At 40.7% G+C, this 21,557-nt stretch overlaps 1 protein-coding gene across 7 annotated transcripts in view; it reads left to right on the top strand.

Moving 5' to 3' along the window:
• The window catches only part of LOC129199252 (leukemia inhibitory factor receptor-like), a 91,022-nt gene that overhangs the window by 48,109 nt on the left and 21,356 nt on the right, over positions 1-21,557 (top strand). For all 7 annotated transcript variants that reach the window (XM_054809423.1, XM_054809419.1, XM_054809425.1 and 4 more), the window contains 9 exons: positions 8,788-8,942; positions 9,658-9,778; positions 11,801-11,952; positions 13,667-13,830; positions 14,662-14,836; positions 15,119-15,388; positions 17,462-17,591; positions 19,429-19,592; positions 21,011-21,156. In XM_054809423.1, coding sequence (XP_054665398.1) covers positions 8,861-8,942; positions 9,658-9,778; positions 11,801-11,952; positions 13,667-13,830; positions 14,662-14,836; positions 15,119-15,388; positions 17,462-17,591; positions 19,429-19,592; positions 21,011-21,156 — 1,404 coding nt within the window. In that variant the 5' untranslated portion in view covers positions 8,788-8,860. The remainder of the gene's footprint in view (positions 1-8,787; positions 8,943-9,657; positions 9,779-11,800; positions 11,953-13,666; positions 13,831-14,661; positions 14,837-15,118; positions 15,389-17,461; positions 17,592-19,428; positions 19,593-21,010; positions 21,157-21,557) is intronic.

Raw genomic sequence — 21,557 nt, 5'->3', positions numbered from 1 at the left:
ACATACAAGCTGAAGAGAACTGGCAGGGACAGAATTATGTAGATAATGGGACTCCTCTGAGGAACCACAATTTTTTTCTGCAGCCTTATTTGTAAAGTCTGAGTGACGTAGTCTGGCCCTTGAACCTCACGTTGAGTAAAGCAGAATTGCCAATGTGGGCAGATGATGTTTTCCTCTGAAGTTACACTGTCTTGAGAACTACACAGAGACTAACAGTACCCCCAAAAAATGAAATGTGCTTTGGAATATTTGGCTTATGTTTTATTTCAGTTATATACCAGTAAGATGCAGCAAGCACTGAAGAGGTGGGAAACCCGCTCTGGGTATTTTCATTTGATTCTAGGTTTATGCACTGCAAAAAATGTGAGTACACTTGTTTCTATGCTTTGTACCTGTATTAAGTGTTGAAACGGCACAGTGGGTTGCCACAGCATTCATGGTAAGAGGGGTTTTTTATATATGCAAAATAATTGGACTTGTGTGCCTTTGCTCAGTGTACTTGTTTCATGCTGCATCGCAAAGCGTAAGAATTCAAGGAAGTGTGTTGACCATGAAGTCACCAAATTCAAGCATGTCAGGAAATGTGTGTAGCTGTATCAGATTTACACAAAAACATAAGTTGAATCCTTCATCTTACTGCAGTATTAGTTTGCCAGTTGTAGTAAGTACCAAGAAAAATTTTGAATGGTTAAAATAGGAGTGTGTAAATGACTCGGAGCCGTTTCCTTCTCCTGCAGAACACAATAGCCTAGAAGATCAAAATTTCTCTTTTGGCCGGTAGTGTCTCTTAACCTTCACCCCTTTGCTTTGTTCTTTGTTCAGATGATTAGGTGTTTTCCATCTGCACCTCTATGGGAGAAGAATCTGTACTGGTTAATTTGAGCTGACTTCCTAAGGAAGTCAGGCTGATCTGATAATGCTTTGTCTGTCCTCTCACCCCTGCAACAACCTTTGAACACACTGCCCAGGTTCAGCTCAGTCAGAACGAGGAGGTGAGGTCTCAGCATACTACGTCCTTACAAGCTTGATTAAACTCTGCAGCTGGATGGAGAGACCCTACTGAGGAAATAGCTGCAAAGTGAAGTCAGCCTTTGCTGGACTGCAATCCAGGCCTCTCTAGCGTGCCTTCTCTGATGTCTAATAAGTCTTAGGGGGTAATCTTTAATAACATTTGCCTAATATGTAACAACAATAAATTGTGAACAGGCTTGCAGATATCCCAAAACATATTTAGTCTATTTTTGGTGGTATTAGGATTCACTGTGTTTCTCAGAAGAGTTTGTTTTCTGTTGTTACCATCTGGGGAGCAGTGCTGTGTTCCTCGTAGTGATGGATATGCTTGTATTTAACCATGTGCTCAGTGGGTAATTGATACGGACTTCCAAACTCAGGAGATAGACACCTAATTTTCTTTTTAAAGTGTCTTTGTACTTCCGAAAAATCTCACACTAGGAATATCAAATGCAATGTCTGGCTAAGGGGCCACTCTTGCATGGTGTTCGCTGGGCAATGCACGGCAAATGACTCCAGTAGGACTAACAGTTTCCAAATTAGCATATGGTTTAATTGGAAACAGGCATAATTCAGTAAGAACAAAAGGCAAAGTGTGCAAAATGTATATTTAGCTTGAAAAACAAAAACATGTCATCTAAGAAGTTCAGTTTTAATTGTGATAAAAATAAATCTTCTACAGAGTCTCTTTGCTTTGTCCTGCCCTTTCAGTTCACTGCTCTGCCTGACTGCTCTGCCTCTTCAGTATCACTGTGCTTCTTTTTTCTCTCCAGCCCAGCTGTCCCAGCAGGGATATTCTTCCCAATTTTCTCTATAAGCCACCTGGCTTGTTCTTGTTCTGTGGGTTTGTTTTCGTTGACATGAGTAACCTGAAGGAGTCTCCCATTGTAGTTTCCAAATCCTTCTCAAAATTGTGTATCCATTGCTGTGATTAAACTATTTGACATCTGCTTCTGCATATTTTCCTTTCTTTCTAAAGGCAAGTCCTCAGGGTCTCAGTTTCTGTGTGTGTGTTTTGTGCTGTCCAACGGGTACTAAATGCTTTCGTAAAATCACCCTTGAATCACAGAATCACAGAACAGTTTGGGTTGGAAGGGACCTCAAAGATCACCTAATTCCAACCCCCCTGCCATGGGCAGGGACACCCTCCACTAGACCAGGTTGCCCAAAGCCCCATCCAACCTGGCCTTGAACACTTCCAGGGAGGGGGCATCCACAGCTTCTCTGGGCAACCTGTTCCAGTGCCTCACCACTCTCACAGGAAAGAATTTCTTCCTAATGTCTAATCTAAATCTGCCCTTGTTCATGCATTTCTCAAGCAAATTATTTCAAACCTTTCTGATCCCTGTCCTGTATGTAGTCTTCATGCATCACCCTCCCCAAGTCAGGAAATCTCATGCAAAGAGTATTCTCTCATCTCTTTGCCAGATGAGGGTGCTTCTCATGCTAATCGCTACCTGGAAATATCCACCAGCTCTCCCAGTCTGCAGCTTGATTATTTGCATTTCCATAGTGTTTAACAATCCTGGGGTTGGAAGAAGGGAAGAACTGGAAATATTGGAAAGCAAATGCAGCTGCGCATTGGCCTTAGACTCTGAGCTGGGTGAAAGATTAGCTCCAGCTGGAGTGCACCTTTACTCTTGGTGGTAAAGTTTATTGCCAAAATGCTTGCCTTTGTAGATGGTGCTCATGACCAGAAGCTTTGAAAATTAATTTGTGAAAGTGTCAGTCCTTGTGTTAAGCTTGTGTGTTGCATCCTGACATCTCATTTCACCTTTCAGAGCAGAAGCAGCCAGGAGTGGCTGCAAGGTACCTCCAGTGGCTTCCCAGCACTCAGAGGTGATGCTGCTGTTTGGCAGCTAGAGGAAGCAGCAAGGAGGGAATTTTTCTCCTTGTGCTTGACAGGAAAAAAAAAAAAAAACGACAACCAAGAACTAATCAAAGTTTGTCTCAAAGGACTGAAAATTTCACCTTGTGCAGTCCTGCACATTTACTATATAATATCTTAACACCCTGTCTTTGTTTCCTTTTCTTCCGCTGCAGATTAGGAGAGTACTTTTGTTGCAGATAGGCAACATGAATTATTTTATCAGCTTTCGGAAAGAGAAATAGCAGATTCTTAAATTAATTCCTCAGAACTGGGGAAAGCCAGATTCCCAAATGGGATTCAGCCTTCATTTATAAACGAGTTTTAGTGATTCATGTCCTGCAAATCTTTTATAACATGGAATGCTGCCATGTTATAAAACAGAGAGGGAAAGCCTGCATTTAGATTACTAAAGAGAGATTTTTGCCTCAACATTGGGAATTTTTTTAAGGAGGTGGAAGAATGTACTCTATTGAAAAACAGCCAAAACCCCTCAAATAAATCTTATTAATTCTACTTCCATTTTTTTTATTACCCAGGTAGCTTTAAAGTCAAAGATTGAAGGCTGTGGGATCAGCAAAACTGTTCTAAAGAAAATCAGTTCATCTTGTGTTTCTGTGTTCATTGTCTTTACTGTCAGCTGTATTGGCTATTTCCTTGGTTTCCCAGAAATGTGTACTTCTGGCATGGTCTTTCAGATAGGGGAATTTTTTTGTAAGCTTTCTGTTGGCAATAGTAGGATGTGTAATTTGATATATGTATTTTTATCTGGATATAGACGCGTTTTCTTTCACTTTGCATGTTAAATTAGTATCTTAGGGCAGAGACAAGTAAAATGAGTGTTCTCCACCTTCTAAGCAGAGTAATTTTTCTTTTAGCAATAAGGTTTTTGATGTAGGCACATACTTAGCACCTGCATTTCTGCCTGGCTGTATTTGGGATGATAGCTGTTCAGCATTGCCAAAAATGCAGCCTGCCATCAGTCTCTACAATTTTTGGTGGTGTGCTATATAATCATTTTCCTTCAAAGCTTTTAATGTACCATTTGGTGGTAAATTGTTATAATGATACCTTTAACTGTGGAGAAAAAAATAAATTATAACTCGAGAAAATTTATTGACAAAAAGATTTCTTCTGTTATGTTTAATATATATGTTTTTCCTGGTTTCATCAGTATTCTCCACTTACAGATTCCCTACACCTTTTGTATAAGCTGACTTTGTAACCATTTCTTTTTAGGTGCCTGCTTGTGGAGTACAAAAATAGCCATAAGAAGTGTGGCCACTGATCCTTTAAAAAAAAACAAATCTGAAGGGTTTTGACTGGCAGATCAGACTGCAGGCAGAAAGCAGCCCAGAAAGATTTTTGATTTTTTTTTTAATCTGTTTTGTTTGTTTTCAAAGTGGTTTCCAAGCACTTGACAATGAAATACATTCGGAGACTAGAACAACCGACTAAGAAAATGCTTTCTTTTTCCCTTTAAAGAGAATTGAGCATTTGGTCAGCTATGCTTTAAAAAAAAGATACACAGAACCAGTTAAGCCAAGAAATACATAATATGAAACAAAGTCAGTAGGGGAGATAACTGGTGTCTTCCGTTTTTCCCTTTAAGAGTTTAAGTCTAAAGAGGCTTGTAATGTCTTAGCATGTCACTGTCAAACAGCTGGTGCTGCCCTCATTTTCTCAGCTTGTCACAGAACCTTTAACCTTTTTACGGCTGACAAGCTTTTGAAGGAAAGCTGTCCACAGGTATTTTCCCAGGCACACATTATTGACTTGGAATACTTTCCCTCTGATATCTTTCTGATCAGCAGTAGGTGCACTGTATGCATCAAAACATCTTTAAAAGTCATCTAAAAGTCCAAAGTTCATGTTGAGCTGTTTTAATAAGGGCCACCATCTGTTGGCTTCAGCGATTAAGAATCTGGATCTAATTGTTCCTTTGTTAGCTTATCTGCATACAAATCAATTTAAAATTACTTCTTTCTGACCACAGGCAGAAGGGTCAGTTCTCTGCACAACGTAAAGTCCTGAGCAGAAGTCAGGACGTTTCTGTGTACTGTAGCTTCCAACAGTTACTGTGGGATCCTGGTTTTAGCAGCTGCTCTTAAATATGGGCAGTTATATACTGAAGCCTGCCATGCCTTTTCCGTTGGTATGGCATGAATTTGCACGTGAATACTTTTTGGATACACACACGGTGTTGTTCCTTAGCATGGATTTATCAGAGGCTTTTTCCTTATTTTAAAATTTCAAAAGTGAAAGATCTTTTCATGCAAGGCCTTTAAGATGAATTTGCTGTGCAAATATACTCACACTAAGTCAGGAGGTTTGCAGTCTGTTTGGGGGTGAGATTGGAGTCTGAAGTACTAGATAAACAGCTACGTGGCAGCTTTATACAGTAGTATCTGGGGCTGGATCACATGCTGAAATTGAGTCAACAAGGTCTGAATGTTGAGAGAAAAGCAAATATGGCATGGGCTGCGTAAACACATACTACGCATAGGTTTGTCTTAGAAAAGTTCCTTCATTGTGCTTGGTAATGCTCAGACCTCAGGGGGCAGAAATATTTCAAAGCTGAGGATACAGCAGATTTGGTCCACGGAGAAGAATTTGTTCCAGGAACAATCAGAAATCTAGAAACTGAGACTTGGTGGAAAAAAAATTGGAGTTTTTAAGGGAGGAGCTAGTAGAGACCAGGTATCAGTCATCTTCTATGTAAGAGGTTGCTGCAACGCAGAGGATAAACTGTTCTTTGTCTGCTGGAGATAGGACAAAGTAATGTGCTTAAAATGGAGCAAGAGATAGTTGTGTAGCACATTGGGAGCACTAATGATAGTGCCAGTGAGGTGACAAGAACAGATTGCCCTAGGAAATGAGATTGTTATGGGATGTGCTATAGCTGATGTTGTTTAAGATGGACGTCTGTTTGAAAATGGTTTAGCTGCAGTTGCTCTTTCTGGTGGAGAGAATGGGCTGACCGCCTTCACCTCATGTTTTAAAAATGAAGATTTACAATGTAAAGACATTTACACTTAGTAGCAACTGCTCCTGTTGCGCTCCAGCCAGCCCTGATCAAAGTTTTGCCTTCCTCTGACAACGCTGAGCTCTCTTGTCCTAAAGAAATATCTCTGACTCGTATGTTGTCCTATCCGTCTTAAGAGTACATCTGCCTAGAGGATAACATGCTCTTCATATCTCTCCAGGGTATGAAAAATCTTCCATGACTTGTTTGGATTGGTGTTGAACTGATGGAAAGCAGCTTTCATCCAAAGAAAGTGAACTTCCTATTTTTAAATTACTTCAATTATTTTGTAACTTTATAATTAAAACAAGCCTATGAACGGGGATCTTTCCTCCTGGCTAATGGCATTTAATTATGTGACATGAGGCTTCAAATTGCCAACTTTTCAGCAAGCTGTAAAATGTGTATGAGAAGACCAGAGCCAGGGAGTCTACACTTCTTACGAAAGATTGTGGTTTACAAGACACTCATCATGCTCTGCATGAAAGCACATAGGTTCCCTTCAGTGCCTGACTCTGAAACAGAAATTAAAACTATGCTTGAGTTAGGAGAATTTGGTATGACTCTAATTTCTTGTAATTCACTGCTATGATGTTACTCTTAAAACTTCTACAGTAGAGGGACTGCTCAGTAAGCTAACTATTGAAAGACTATGCAGAAAATCAGAAGATTTTCTTGAACCACACACATACACACATACGTGTAGTTGCTGAATCTGCCTCGTAAACCTGGCATGACCAAACAGGTTTTGCACAATCCTGTACAGATAATGTGTTTAGAAAGTAAGAGGCTTAGGATTTAATTAACTTCACAATGCAGTTTTCTCTCCTTCAAGTGGCATCAGTGCTTTCCCTTTTTTTTCATTCTTTCCTTGGTCTCTGCTAGCTGATAGGGGACTGTCAATTAATTCTGATGTAAAACTTGAAATTTTGATTTTGGGCTTTTCTGCAAACCAGAAGTGACCTTTGAAGAAGTACTCACAAACAAACAGGTATAATTTACATGTACATCACAAATAGAAATCAGTCATTTTATTCATGTAACTCGCAGGTCTGTGAGTATTCTCCATGTTTTCAATGAAGTGAGGGGTTTGTGAGGAAAATTTAAACCTGGAGGTAACATCCCCTATTTTCATTAGTAACATGGACAACTACGATATGAAGACCCTGATAGACACCAAAATGCAGTGGGGGACTTCTGGCCCAGAGATAATTATGTTTTGTGTGCTTGCAGGTTCTTGATTCATCTTTACCTGAACATGGATTTATCAAACTTCACTCTTGATTTGGCCTTTAACAAGTTGCATGGCATGGATATTACAGTTTAGGAATATATAAAATAAAGAACTGAATGTGTCTGGGGCTAGTATAGCTAGTTTCTAGCAAGGTCTTCAGGTGGCCCGAGAACATGGTGAAAATAATTGTTAAGTTTTAAGGGTGTTTCTTCCCTCCAGAGGTAACACCGGCCTTTACCATAGCATCTCTCTCAGCTCCTGTGCTGCCTGGGCCTTTCTCTTAGTCTGGTTGTTGCAGACCGAGAGAAAGAAGTGGCCCCTTGTGAACAGCTCTCGATTATTTGATACAGTGCCGATATGTTTCTCCTCACACAGGACAGATTGGTGAAGGACAGAAGAGCATTCTGGGCATTCCCAGCTGTCCCCTGAGGGAGAATTCCTTAAAAAAAAGTTGTTAAACCCATACGGTTGTATTGCAGGGATGAAGGAGCGTACTCCCGGGTGGTGCAGAGGACTTCAGTGCAGTGAAGTTTCTTCTAAAATTACAGAGGGTTTTTAGGCAAAGTCTGTTATTCTAACAATTACATACATCTAGCTTTAGAAGAGATTTCTAAGACAAGGTCAGGAGCCTTTTCACTTGAGACTTTTGAAAGAAGTAGCCTGGACAAAATGTGAGTTTTAGAAAACTGCTCCGTAGGAGAGGCTGGCTCAGCTATGTTCTTACGTGAAAATGTCCCAGCTCCCGCTGCTGGTCACTGAGAGAAGGCCCCTTGCTACATGGGAGTTACGGTCTCTGGGAGGGTGCTCAAGTCTTCAGAGCTTTCAGGTGGCAGGGAAACAACGCATCAGGGATTGGGTGGGCTTTAGGGTAAGCTTTCCTGGAGTTTTCTTTTTGAGAACAAAAACTGATGGTGGCTGATGTGTGGGTGGAACTGAATGTGTTGCCCACTGAACAGTTGAACTTCTCTTTAGAAAACATGCAGCCCATTAATCTGCAAAGAGCACATTAAATGTAATATTCTAAATAATTTTTACCTTAAGGTCATAATTTACAGCAACAAGTATCTTTTGGTATAGAAATGGCTCTCATTTTTCCCCCTTTTTTTCCTCCAGACATTATTACTTAACAGAGGGTTGAACCAGTGATCCTGGGTGATCAGAGCTGGTTCTGCAGTGTCTCAGGCATCCCATAGCTTTCATTAACTGTGGTATGAAAAGTGAGCAGAGAGAGGAAAACAGATGGGTTCTCCTGTCCCCTTAAACCCATATGCGAAGCAGGGGACATTTCCATTCATGGTATACAAGACCCTCCATGAATGTGACATTTCATCTAAGCTGAAGGGATCTGTTCCAGGGGAAAACCCTGCCATGTCTATTCTGTTCTGGCCTCAGATAGTCCTGAAGGAGGCTTGTGGACAGTTGGGCTTTGAATGTCTGTGATTCTTGAGGTTCTGTTTGAAATGCCTTGCTGAAGACACATGCATCAAGGAGTGGTTGGGACAGTGAAAAGGTTTGCTTGCCAGGTAACGAGGACAAGGGAGTTGCTACGCCTGGGAGCAGCACTGCAGAAGAAAAGTAGGTGGAACAAAAAGTGGTGTTTGTGGAGTACCAGCTCTGGAATTTCAAAGTTGGTGTTGTTTTTAATTTTAGAACTGACCAGCTTGTTGGAAGATGACATTTATTCCTGCTTGAAGCTGCTGTTCTGAAAACAAACAGTAGAAGAATGTGGAAGAATTCAAGCCTCCGCTGCCTTTTAGCGCTAGCTATTTTATGTTTAAGAAGCTTAATATGTAGCCAAGAGATAGGTGAGTTTAGTGCCATGTAATTCACTAATTACTTTTTTTTCTTTTTGATAGCTTCTGTACTGACACCATTTAATTACATTGTTTTCCCTCTGTATGTATGTTCAAAAACTGTCACCTCTGTGGTCCCACATCATCCTGGGGATGGGGATCCTACAAGACCTGCTGTCTACTTTCCACAAGCAGTGGCATCTTGTAAACCAGTGCAAAACTGGGTGTTAAATTCCCCGTAATGCAACTGTAATAGTCTGCATGTGCAGTTGGTGTAAATGTCCACATCGAGGTCTTCTTGCTGTATATGTCAGCTGTCTGCAATAATCTCACACATTATCATTAATTGCCCTTCAGTCATTAATTGCCCTCCATGTGGCACAACGGAGGAGAGCAAAAAACTCATTATCATCAGAGCTTGCGGTTTTGCCATTGGCCCAAAGCCTGCTTATTAGGCTAGACTAGGAACGGGTACTGTAGAAAGAAACAGCTGCCTGTGTCATTGCATACGAGTATAAACCCAGATTTTAGGTACTTCTAGAAATCTGGCGGTCTGTGGCTGCCTGTAATCAGGCAAACAAATCATTCAACAGTTTTAAAATACTGGCCAGACATGCATGCAATAAAAATGTAAACAGAATGGCTATAGAGGTGAGCAACAGCAGTTGTGTTTCAGTTGGTCATTTTTGACCTGCAGTTGGTGACTGTATTTCTTACATCATTTCAGGTTCTCTGGGCCACGCCCAGAATTTGAAATGTTTAACGCACAATTTACGTAAAATGATCTGTACTTGGGATGTCTCTTCTAAAGGAAGACATGGACAAACTGACTTTTGCTACACTACCAAGTAAGTCCCCTGTATACCTGGTTGAAAACTACCAAACTGTGATGAAAGTAGAGTCATTCCTCAGTCACTGCCCATGGAATTTGTGATGCTGTTGTTTCCCAGCATCTCCCCATCAGTTTTCCTTGGGTGGTGCTCCCTCCAGGCACTGTTAACTCAGGCAATGGTGAGGTTTCTGGCAAAGTCTTGTTTCATGCTAACAATTCTCCTGCCAAAATCTCCTGCTTGCTGTCTTCAAAGGACTGCAAGATGCATTCATTTACTCAGACTTCTCTATGTGTCTGCCTAGCCCTTGCTCAGAGTTTTCATGAGGGACATCTTCATACCAGGTTCAATCCAAAAGGAAATGATAGTTGGAAGAAGCGAATCCTGATGTTATGGGCCAAAGTGGTAGAATATATGACATAAGTGTTGAGATTCACATGCGGAAAAACATGAAAAATCTCTTGGTGGCTGTCTTATAGCCTTTATAAATTCTAAGCTGTCTGGAGAGCATTGTATTAGAGGAAACGTAAAAGTTATTCCACAATTACAATAGCTTTTCCGAAGTGAATACAAGTTGAAAATTTTGAGAAACATTAAAAAAACCCTAAATCTTCAGTGTGTTTTTCACTAATGAGAACTACATGTGCAATTCCCCATGCTGTGGGTCTGCCAAATACTTATCATGTGCTAGGGATGAGTTCAAATCCTTTTTGCATCTTGATCCTGCCCCCAATCCAGATATTTGTACTGTCTTTTTTCCTGTAAATTCTGCAGACAGCCCAGACTTTTCCTTGGGGTCCCAGGGCTTGGCTGCACTTCTTCCACCTACATGTTTGATTTTCTGTGTCTAGTTATTCCTCCTGCATTGCCAGCTATCATTTCTGTACCAAAAAACCACACATATGTGACATTATGGCCAGAGTTCAGGAGTGTAGAGTTCACAAGGTGCTGCCCTCTTAAACAAGAGCAGCCATGTAGCTGCTGCTGTTTCTCCTTAGCGAAGCAGAACAGGCTTGGGTCCCCAAAGCAGAGAGGCTGAGGGCTGAGTTTAGTACAGACCTCCCTGAGGGAAAGAGATTCTGTTTTTCAGTTGTCCAAACATCCTCTAATAATACCTCAGTACAGAAGAGGAATAGCCGTTCTGAGCACTCAAGTCTCAGCTGGCCTTCGCTATCCCAGGGTACTGCATGAATCTTAAAAGTTCAGCCCAACCTTTTGACTCCAGCTGATGGGAGCTCCAGGGTCCTGTTCCAGTTCATAAGTGAGTAACAGTCCCTCAGCAGGAAGTCTGGCATTGTTCTCTTTGCGTTCCTTCCTCCCATCGTTCCCCCAAGAGGAAGATCGGGATTTTTCCAAACTTTTTGCCTTTCTACTTGCATATCAATGATCATGAGCAAAGGGACTTAACCCATCTATTATTGTTTCCTGTATGTATCTATGACCTCCAGACAAAGTGCAGATCACGTTGTGCTAAGCACTGCACAAACATTATGCGCAGACTGTATTTCCATCTGGGATTTTAGCAGTTCTCTCCCCTGCCCTCTGCTTTTTCCCTATAAGCTGAGTAGCAGAAGGGAGCTAAAATATTTGTTCTGAGATGGGGACACAGATGGGTGAAGCTGCTTTTTGCACCTGTATGCCATCGCTTAGAAGAAATGGAGAGAGAGGGAGTCAGGAATCATAAAGGGAGGGGGAGGTACTATTGGGTTTTGGAGGATTTTATTTTGCTTATTTTGAACTATAGATTCATGGTGGCTGTAGGTATCAGAAATGTGTCTTTTGGTTAAAAAGTCAGTTTTGCACTTTGAGGTGTTCTCTTAATAGCTAGGTAGCTGCAGTATGCAACTAGTACACAGGAAATGCCTGTTAATCTGATACTAATCAAAGCCCGTGCAAGTCTTACTCCTTCAGAGACTTGATATGGAGCTCTCTTGTTATGTTACAGAGAATTTGTGTTTTATTAGTGTCCTAGGAATAAGACTTAACTTGCCTTAGCTTCCTATGAGCTGAATACCTGCTTAATCCTCTCTGTCTTTTCAGTGACCTCCTCCCTGCAGTGTGTCTTAAAACTAAGGAGAAAAGGGTTGAGATTCCAGTCCCAGAGAGCTCTGCCACAGTGACAATAACCACAAACAGCATTTCTGGAACTGCTTTCGCTACCAAAGAATTTGAAATTCACAAGACAGACATCTGTAAGTATCAGGTTTTACGTGTGTACATAAGGCCTTTATACCATGATTAACAATGCTTCAGAAGTGTATATGCTTGCAGTTTTCTTTGGCAGTGTTTTTGTATGTAAAACGTTGATGTGCTGAGTCCATATAAATCTACCATATATAATAGGTTGTTTTCTCTCCCTCTTCAGGGGAAAGAAACCCCCCTCTTATTCACAAATCATAGCAGAGAGATCAAGGGCAGAATGTGAGGAGAAAAACAAAGTACACCACTTACATCCCCCTAATCACTCTTTGCCTTTTTTTTTTCCCTAATTGCAAATTAGGAAGGGTTTGTAAACAAGTTCCTAATCTACATATTGAAGTACCCGCATGGGGCATAAAGTGCATTTGCTCAGACTTGACTGGGGAAAGGGACAATAAACTTCCTAGTGCCTGTTCTCCCTGCTACAGAATTAAGTAATTTATTCCTGCAATTTCACAACATTTTAAGGGCAGTTATATGTCACTTCTGACGGGATCATATTTTCTTAATATATTCCCAACTTACCCATTCTGTTCAAATGTGTATGAAACTGAGAAAATACATTTATGCTTGGGAGGTAGGCTGCATCATATTGGAGTCATAGATAAGTTAGACTTTTTCCCACTTCCTTCTTCCCAAAGGAGGAAGTTGTAAGCTGAAGATGGCATTGACACCATCTTCCACACCTCCTTATAATTCAGTCTTTACGTTTAGTTTGCCTCCTTATTCTTTTAGTGCAGTCAAAATCTAAAGTCAGTAGCGCTTCTTATCCACGTCTCAGTTTTCAGCTGAGAGCAGCTCAAGGACTTTAATAAAACACAACTCAAAAATATTGGTCAACACACTGCATTCTCCAGGATCTTGCTGACTCCAGGCAGGATGAGTCTATCAGGTTATCCCAGGTAGTGTGTTGACTGTGCTGAACACTTTGCAGGCTCTCAGAGACTTGGCCAGGACCGAAGTTGGATAAATCACGCAATTTAAAAACAAGATTTATCCTGCACCAGGCCCAGTGAACTGTCAGTAACGCTTGAACTGCTATAACCCTTGCCTGCTTCTCAGCCTCTTGCTTCACCACCACCCATTCATAGAAGAGATGCTTCTGTTTAATCTCCCTGTCCTGTCCCCATCACCATGTCATGCCTTTAATATTTCTTGTAGCTTAAAATCATATTCCCCATCATCCTTTTCAGAGCCTCATGTGAGCTTTTTCCACCCTGTGTTTCTGCTCTCCTTTGTCTGTACTCTAGCTTTTGTTGCAAGTCCCCTCTTCCCTGCTGGTCTCCAAAACCCACTTCTACTTTTGGGGGATTCTCCATCATCCTCCCTAGATGTGTTCTCCTGTATACTTCAAAGACTGTCACCATGTTTCCTTTATCTCTGTGGTGTTGAATGAAGGCTGTGAAAGATATGATGTCTTCCTTACTATGCATTATGAAGACTCATGATCAGTTACTCACACATCTTCATGTTGAGGTGTTAGAAGAAAATGCTACCTAATGACTCATCAGCACCTGTGCTTTCCTGGGAACTTTTATGCTCAAGTAATGACAGGGCCCATCTTGTTCTAATTACACAGGTTGAGTTAAACGTTTGTGTGGCTACTGGCCTGTTGAGAGGAGAGAGATGTGGCTGTTAAACACCTGTAGGGCTGGTGTTGCTGACTAATGACTTGAATATGGCTTTTTTCTCTCTCTGTTTTTCAAGCATTTGTTCCTCTCACTCCACGTATTCTTAGTTTAACACCTGACTTTTCAACTTCCACATTAAATCTGAAGTGGATTGATAATGGATCAGTCTTCCCGTATGGACTGGATGCCTTTTGGCAGATTCAGATACTCCGTAAAGAAGTAATGGAAAAAGTCACACAAGTAAGTCCTTTACTTGCTTTATGAAAAATATATATACAATTTTTGCCCTCAGTAATATTCTGGGAGGTCGTTTGAAGAAAGCTGACAATAATGAAGATTGTAGAGCTTTGCACAACCTGAGTGTAGTCATGTTTCTGGTAGGTAACTTCTTGTTAAGTTTTAAAGTTATGAAGACACTGACTACTATACTGTCAGTATGTATTCAAAGTCCCAGGTTTGTTTTTTTTTTTAAATCTAGTACAGGGTTTGTTAATTAGAACTTGCCTATGAATTTGGCAGATATTTTACACTATTATCTCTGCTTTACTTCTCCAATAGTGTCTGAAGTCTTGGTGGTCTTTGAATGTTCAGTTTGCTTTTTTTCTTGCAACCAGTTACTCCAGGCCAATTTATAGCTCTGTTCTATAATTTTTATGAATGAAAAAAAAGATAAAATGTGCAGCTTGGGACTAATATTAGAAGACTTTCATTTTGGGAAAGTTGGAACATTTCCCTGTCTGGGAGAGGCCTGGGATACTGGGATGCAATATATACCTTTTGAAATGCTTGACAAGCTTCCTGCTCTCCCTCAAATGTCTGCCCTCTGGTATTTCTGGCTGGCAGTCTCCCTGGCTGGTGGGCTGTTTAGCATCTTAGGCTTTTGTCCAAGTAAATTCACAATACAACTGAAAGTTAAGTGGGACACTCCAACCATCTATCAGGATTTTGTGATTTACTCCACTTAATTTGCCATTCTGTTGACACCTGGGAGGTTATAGGTTATTGCTAACAGGTGTTCATAAACTCTCCCTTGCTTGTTTTTTGTTTTGGTTTTTTTTTTAAACTTTGTAGGTAACTTACTATTCAAAACTGACTCATGAAGACATCATTCTTTCTTGGAACTGGAGATCAGATATGCCTTTGGAATGTACATCACATTATGTGAAGATTCGCTGTTATATTAATGTAACACAGTTTGTTGGCCCCAAGGATTGGAGTGACTGGAGCCCAGTAGAAGAGGTCCCTGGTATGTTTGTTCCCTTGCCACTACATGGACTTTGATCGCTTTATGAAAAGTAAGCCAAAATCAGAGGAAAAGCATTAGGCAGTGATGGGCTGCTGCTTTTGGGTGTGTTTTCATGAGAGAAATAATGCAATCATTAGTTAATGAAACCTAGTAAACATTGATTTGTATGCATTGAAGTGCTCCCTAAGTCACATTTTAGCTTATCAGCACCATGTTTATAGCAAATTGTTCATGTGCAGTTTTTTTGTTTGGTTTTGTTTTCTACTCTTCCGTCTCTGCTAGGAAAAGATACCGAGCCCAATGTGAGTGGGGTGTTTCCTCAGGACACCGTGGTGGCAGTAGGTTCAGATGTGACAATTTGTTGTGTCCATCAAGAAGGACGGCAGATAAAACAGATGAAGTATGAACGAGAAATATACCCAATGATACATCTGAGCAGTCGGAGCAGTGCAATCAGAGTGCTAAATGCCAGTGCTTCACATGCCAGTGGGACAAATGTAGTGTGCGAACTGTCCGAAGGTGATATGGATGGAACTGTCTTGTTTGTAGGATGTACGTATCGTTATGTTTACTTACCTTAGGAAAATCAAAATAATTTTGAGTCTCTTAGGATCCTGCTAGGAGGCAAATACTATTGTGGCTTTTTTTCCCCTGGATTTTGGTTTCTGAGGATGAACGAGCATTGTACTTGTTTGATTTCACTGTGGAAACTCCAGCCCATGGAGAAGACAGCAAGGCTGTGAGGATGAGGAGGTACCCATGTAAGGCCTCTTGTCTTAGAATCTGGGCCAGTCCTTCTCTGCTTGATCTCTTTTTCTAAGGCACTTCTTTGTTATCTGGAATACTTAGTAGTTTATTGCTGAACAAAGATTTATCCTCAGTCTCTACCACTTTAGGTTTACATTTGTTCTAGTTTGGCCCATGACAAGGCAAGAGTAAGAATTTTAAGTGAAAGCATTCATTTACCAACCAGTCAATTGAAGACAATAAAACAGTTAGACTTGCAACAACAACAGATGCTCATCCAGGGCAGTAGCTCCCTGGGAGCTATTTACAGCAAAGAAACCTAGCTGACGGTTCCTCTTTCCTGGAAAATCTTATAAACGTTCTTTTAGTATTTTCTTTAAAGATACTGAATCACTGTGTATCTTCTTATGTAACCATGCCAGCCTCAGAAATCTCTTCCAGATACAGATACCTCTTAAAACAAGCTACTAAAAGTACCTGGTTCTCCTTTCCCATAATTCGTCACTTCAGAGATTTGTGTGATTTCCCCACAGGGGTTTTGAGAGTTACCATCTTCCAACAGCTGCCCATTAGAATACTGTTCCCCGTTAGAAATGCCTGCCTTTGAACTTAGGGTCTTTGGGGTTGAGAGACTAGACTCATTTTGAAATTGTGTTCCCAGCTCCAGCCTGTGTCTCCTGTCATTGACTTTGTGTATTAAGTGTGTGATAGCAAACGCAAAACAGAATCCCAACTGTTGTGACTTCTCAGGGAGATGCCATTTTTACATTATTGCTGCAGTATTTGCTTTTGTGGGAGAATCTTCCATGTAAATAAGTCAGTGGTTCATGAACGAACACTGTGATAATCCCACACGTATTTCCCACACAGTGGTTTTTGATGAGCTGGAATGTGGTGAAGTCTGTTTCCTGCCAGTGTGTGTTCTTGTGGTACCTACTTAGTGGGAAGGGAGAGGACTTCTCATGATGCTTTTGATGATAGATATTTGGGAAAGAAAAGGTAGAGCAAGTAATTGTGTATGCACACCACCTTGGCTAAGCTTAGGTCTGGCAAAATAAGTGTTCTTTTTGGCCTGCTGTTTATCACGAGATCTAATCCTGCCACTGTTGCCTGTTGTATTAGTGCCCCTTCTCTAAGGCAGCTACGTGGATATTATTGTGTTACCTTCTGGAGAAAAGCATGTGAGACTTGACATAAGTGTTGTGCTTAGTCTCACATTAGCATGGTTACCCTCTCTGTGGGCAGCACTGCCCATCTTGTGCAGGAAGGCATTCAACACTGCTCTAGTATGGGAGCAAAGAACAAGGTTTAAGAGAAAAAGATGGGTGCTTCCAAAGCAATGGTGAAGAGGACAAGCCATTCAGGGCTTGTTTTAGCTTTCAAATTCAGTGTGGAATTCATTCTAAAGGGAAAAGCTCCTTGACATGACTTGCTTGGATAATTCAAAGCAGTGGAGGGGCTGACATGTAAGAAGATGTGACGCACAGCCGACAGCATTCCTTCATTGCTCAGCAGCTAAACTGATGCTCAGGATTTTGAAAAAGTCTTGGTAGAGTTTCAGTGAAACACTTCCAGGTCAGAGCCTGGAGCTTGTGAACATATTTGCATGTGATTTACCAGATTACCCACCCACTTAGAAGCCTAGAGTCAAGTGTTAGTCAGATGGGGCTGATAATAATTGTCCATCTGTTTTACTGGCATTTTTTTAAAGCATATTATTTATATGGTTGGAGCATAACTATTGCCATGTATTTGTAAGGCACGCAATTTAGACCCAGCAAAAATGAATGGTGATGCTTTCAGGAAGCTCGTGTCCCAACTGTCACACAAGGATAGCAAAACATCGGCTAACTGTTTTGGTTTCCTTTCATGCTACAGATGCCCCTGATATTCCCCAAAACCTCAGCTGCGAAACATCCAACTTCCTGATAATAAAATGCACCTGGAAACCAGGCAGACCCAGTGGACTATATGGAGAACGAAAAACAAAGTACAGTTTATTTGAAAGGTAAAACAGTTCAGCACTAAAAGGAGTAAAAATGGTGGAACTGGAATATATCCATTGCTGCCTGTGACTTAAGGCACTGTGCCTATTTAAATGAGAGTCTCCATTGTTTAGAGTGTAAAATACTTTTCAAGAGTTTGTGGTAGTTTAAACTAAACTTGGAGAACCTTGCCCAGCTTTAAAAATTGCAGTGGGAATTAAGGATGGCTTTTTCCAAAGACTTACACCATTATGAACTCATGAGAAAATAAAGCACTTAGTGTGTCAGGCTACTGCCAACATGTAGATAAGACCAATACGAAAATACAGGGAGATAGTGGGAATCATTCACTAATTTTTAATTTATTTTTTTTCATATGCGACCTGTGTCAGAACATCCCTCAGACATTTACTGAGCTTCTGCTATGCAGGATGACAGAAACTCACTGAGGAACAATTGTAAGACAGGCCATGGGGCATTTCCCAAATGCTACTAGGGAAAATAGCAATAAGCCTATACCAGTTCTCCTCCCAGCATTAAGAACGAGATAGTGTAGAGCAGGCAAAGTGTTTACCTGGAAAACATTGAAAGGGACAAGTAACACTGGCATCATCCACAGAAAGAAGTAAAAACTGGTATCCCACTGGTTTGTCATACATGATAGGCCATGTAAAGCCTTAAAAGCGAAGAATCATTGTTTTGGAATAGCGCTTGCAAATGGGATTCCTTGGTGGTTGTGATTAGAGGTTAGTGAGGAGTTAACAAAGTTCCTGTGGCGAGGAGGCTCCCCCGTAATGCCAAAGGAGCAGTCAGGGAAAAGCCAGGAGAGACCTGAGTCACACAAACTGGTGGGAAATGGAGTCTCATGGTGGCTTTGAAGCAAGTCAGAGGCAATGAGGATTTAGTTATGGTCACAGATGTCATCCAGGGTGCTAGTGCTAAAAAAGCCATTGGGTAGGGTGCAAAGAGGTGGACAAACAGAGCAGGTATTCAAAGTAAAGGAGCTGCAGTCACTGGCTGCCCATATTCAGCTCATAAATGAGGATATAGTTCAGACTTGTTTTACTCAGCCCAAAGCTATGAGGAGATTAATGTGATGCAGTTCACGCTAAATATTCTCATCCTTGTTCTCAGCCCACACTGAGCTATTGAAATAGAGACTATGATGTGGAGAGAGCTCAGAGCTTGGCTGGAACACAATAAAAATGCCCAAAGGAAGAAATTAAACTTGTGCTACTGAATGAGAGGTTTACACAAACTGTAATTACAGCAACTTCTGTATATGTACATACATAGAGATACACACTTTAGATTTTACCCCTAAGGATGTAACTCTGGTCTTGGCTGTTACTGGACTGCCTCTCTTGCTTTTGATTTAAAAACAGCTGGGACTAGTGGATGTATCCCAGGTAACAAACCTTAGTTTAGATTGGCAGGGCTGATAGAAAGACACACACGTTAGTGTGTCACATATCCGTAGTTCAGAAAGCAATTAAGAACATTCTTTAAATGCAAATGTATGCTGATCTGAACAACGATACTTTAAATCAGAGTCTTAGTTGTGACTTGTGAGGTGGTTTTACAGGACCTACCTGTTTTCCAGGGTTTTGAGAAGTGAGAGGATGGAAATGTTATGCTAGTGGAAGAGGAGAGTTTCACGTGAGAACAGGGCAAGTCATGACTGATGCCACTTTAACCTGCGTTGTGGTGTTAGATATGCCTCTGCAATCAAATCATTCTGTAAGCCATGTGTCAGTGAACCCATCATTCTTTAATGTGTTTTCAGTCTAGACTTCTGTCTGTTGATAGAAATTATTTTACTCAAAAATTAAGTTGTTCCCCCCTATTTTTACTTTGTAGAATATCTGTTAAAAATGTTTCATGCGAAGTCAATGAAATGAACAGAGAGCGTGCCTGTGACTTTCCAGTACTGGCTGATCAAAAAACCTATGATTTCCTATTAGGCGTCTTCAATCCTATCGGGCGAACAGAGTCATCACTTCTGGTTGATTTAAATCAAAGAGGTAAGACTTAAGAATTACAAGGCAAAAAGATATGTTTAGTGCATGCTAACCATTTGTTTGGTTTGGGTTTGAAGAACTCCGACATGGTATACTTGTCATTATTTTGCTTTATTGTCACCAGTATTTTGCCGAAAATAATGTAGGACATGTCCTGAGGCAGCGATTAGTTGTACAGGCAGATGCCAGTTCTTGACAGCAATGCTACTAGATTGGATACAGTGCTGCGTGGATAAATGCTATTTGCAATCTAATAATTAGCCAACTGCTGTTTATGTATTACTTCATGTTCTATTACACATCAATAATTAAAATTTAGTTGTAACTTTATGAACTGTAAGTGACCCTGTATTTCAGTGTCTGCTTATAGGGCAAAATATAATGCAGTTTTACAACAGCAGGATATGGAGCATAAAAAAGTAGCTCTAAAAGGTGGAAGGTAATAGCAGGAGTATTACCTGCTATTGGTAACAGCCATGATCATCTGCTGTCATGGTTTGTAGAAAGAACTATCTTCCTTCATTAGACCTTCAGTTTAAACAAGGAAAGGGAGAAGATAACCACCTTTCTAGGGCTGTCTTCCCTGTCATTTTCCATCTGCCTCCACAACCACAGCTGAGGATTCAGGGGTTCCTAATGATTACAGCATTCTGCCGTTCTCTCTGAAAAACTGAATTTAAATATGAAATTGGTGCAGGGTTTTTTTTGTCCATGTCCCAGTTCAACTAGCCTGAGATTAGAACTGTCAGAGTAAATTGGCAGGTCCTAGAAAACCATAATTTGTATCTGTTAATGATAAACTGGGCCATTTTGCACCCCGTTGATATGACTGCTATTTCCTATTTGTTTCCTTTCCTTTCTTTCCTTCACTGTCCGCTTAGTTGCCAACATAGAGTGCATATTTCCTTAAGGGCAACTGGACCAATTCCAACAGTAGAGATTTTTTTCTCTGATAGCTGTGAACAGTAGTACTGAATATTATTGAAAAATTCTGTGAAGGGAGTTTTGGGGAGGGAGAGATCAGGAGTCCTACCCTGTCCTAGTCTGCAGATTTTAAGTTCTAACTTAAAAAGTTCCCAGAAGGTGAACGAAGTTGAGTGAATTTCATCTGCCACTGTGGTCCTCTGAAATAGCTCGTGTTTTGCTTTTTTGATAAAGTCGGTAGGAGGGGAAATATTTTTCTGTGTCTCCAACTCCTTATCCCACATGACAGTATGCTCAGCCTTAAGCAAATCTGTTTCCATGTTTGATAGCTGAGAATAGCATCAGGAATGAGACTGCTTGCGGGTGCCTTCCCAGCACCAGCTGTCCTAGTTGCTGATGGGATCACTTGTTCTCTTTGATCTTTTAAAATTGTATTTTTCTGAACTAAAATGAATGGGGTTTTCTTAGAACTGAGGGTTTTTACTTTGTTTTTTAAGTTCATCCAAAAGCTCCAGAAAAGTTAACTGTTTCTGGGAACAGTTCTACAAGCGTCCATCTGCATTGGTTTATAAATGGCAGCTTTGCTGAGATCAGACTTCTGTGTCAAATTGAAATTAGCAGTGGTCACTCTGAGCGAAAATGGGTAAGTGTTGCTTTTAATGGATTTTTTTTTTTCTCAAATGTTGATCTTTTTCACTGAATTAATCACATTTCAAATTCTTTTCTCTCTAAGAGCGTCATTCTGATCATCTTATTAAATGATTAATTTAGTGATGACTAGAAGTTCACCTACTAAAATCAGAAAAACTTCTGCTCATCTGCGTTGTTGCCTGCTTTTTTTTTTCATTAGTTTTAAACAATTTAGAGGAAAGTCAAATTACCCACCGTGTTCTTTGGTACTTGGAGAGGGTGCATAGTGCTTTATGCTGACACTTTAGGTAACAGTCCTTGTGCTTTGTCCTTCCTGGTGCAAACTGTATTAACACGTGCTTGTTCCAGGATGTGCGCTGCCCTGCAGACTTCCACAGTGATTGCTTTGGATTG

This window comes from Grus americana, chromosome Z, assembly GCF_028858705.1.
Source record: "Grus americana isolate bGruAme1 chromosome Z, bGruAme1.mat, whole genome shotgun sequence".
NCBI lineage: Eukaryota > Metazoa > Chordata > Aves > Gruiformes > Gruidae > Grus > Grus americana.
The sequence above is the reverse complement of the archived record's forward strand: the minus strand, read 5'-3'. Positions and strand labels throughout refer to the sequence as shown.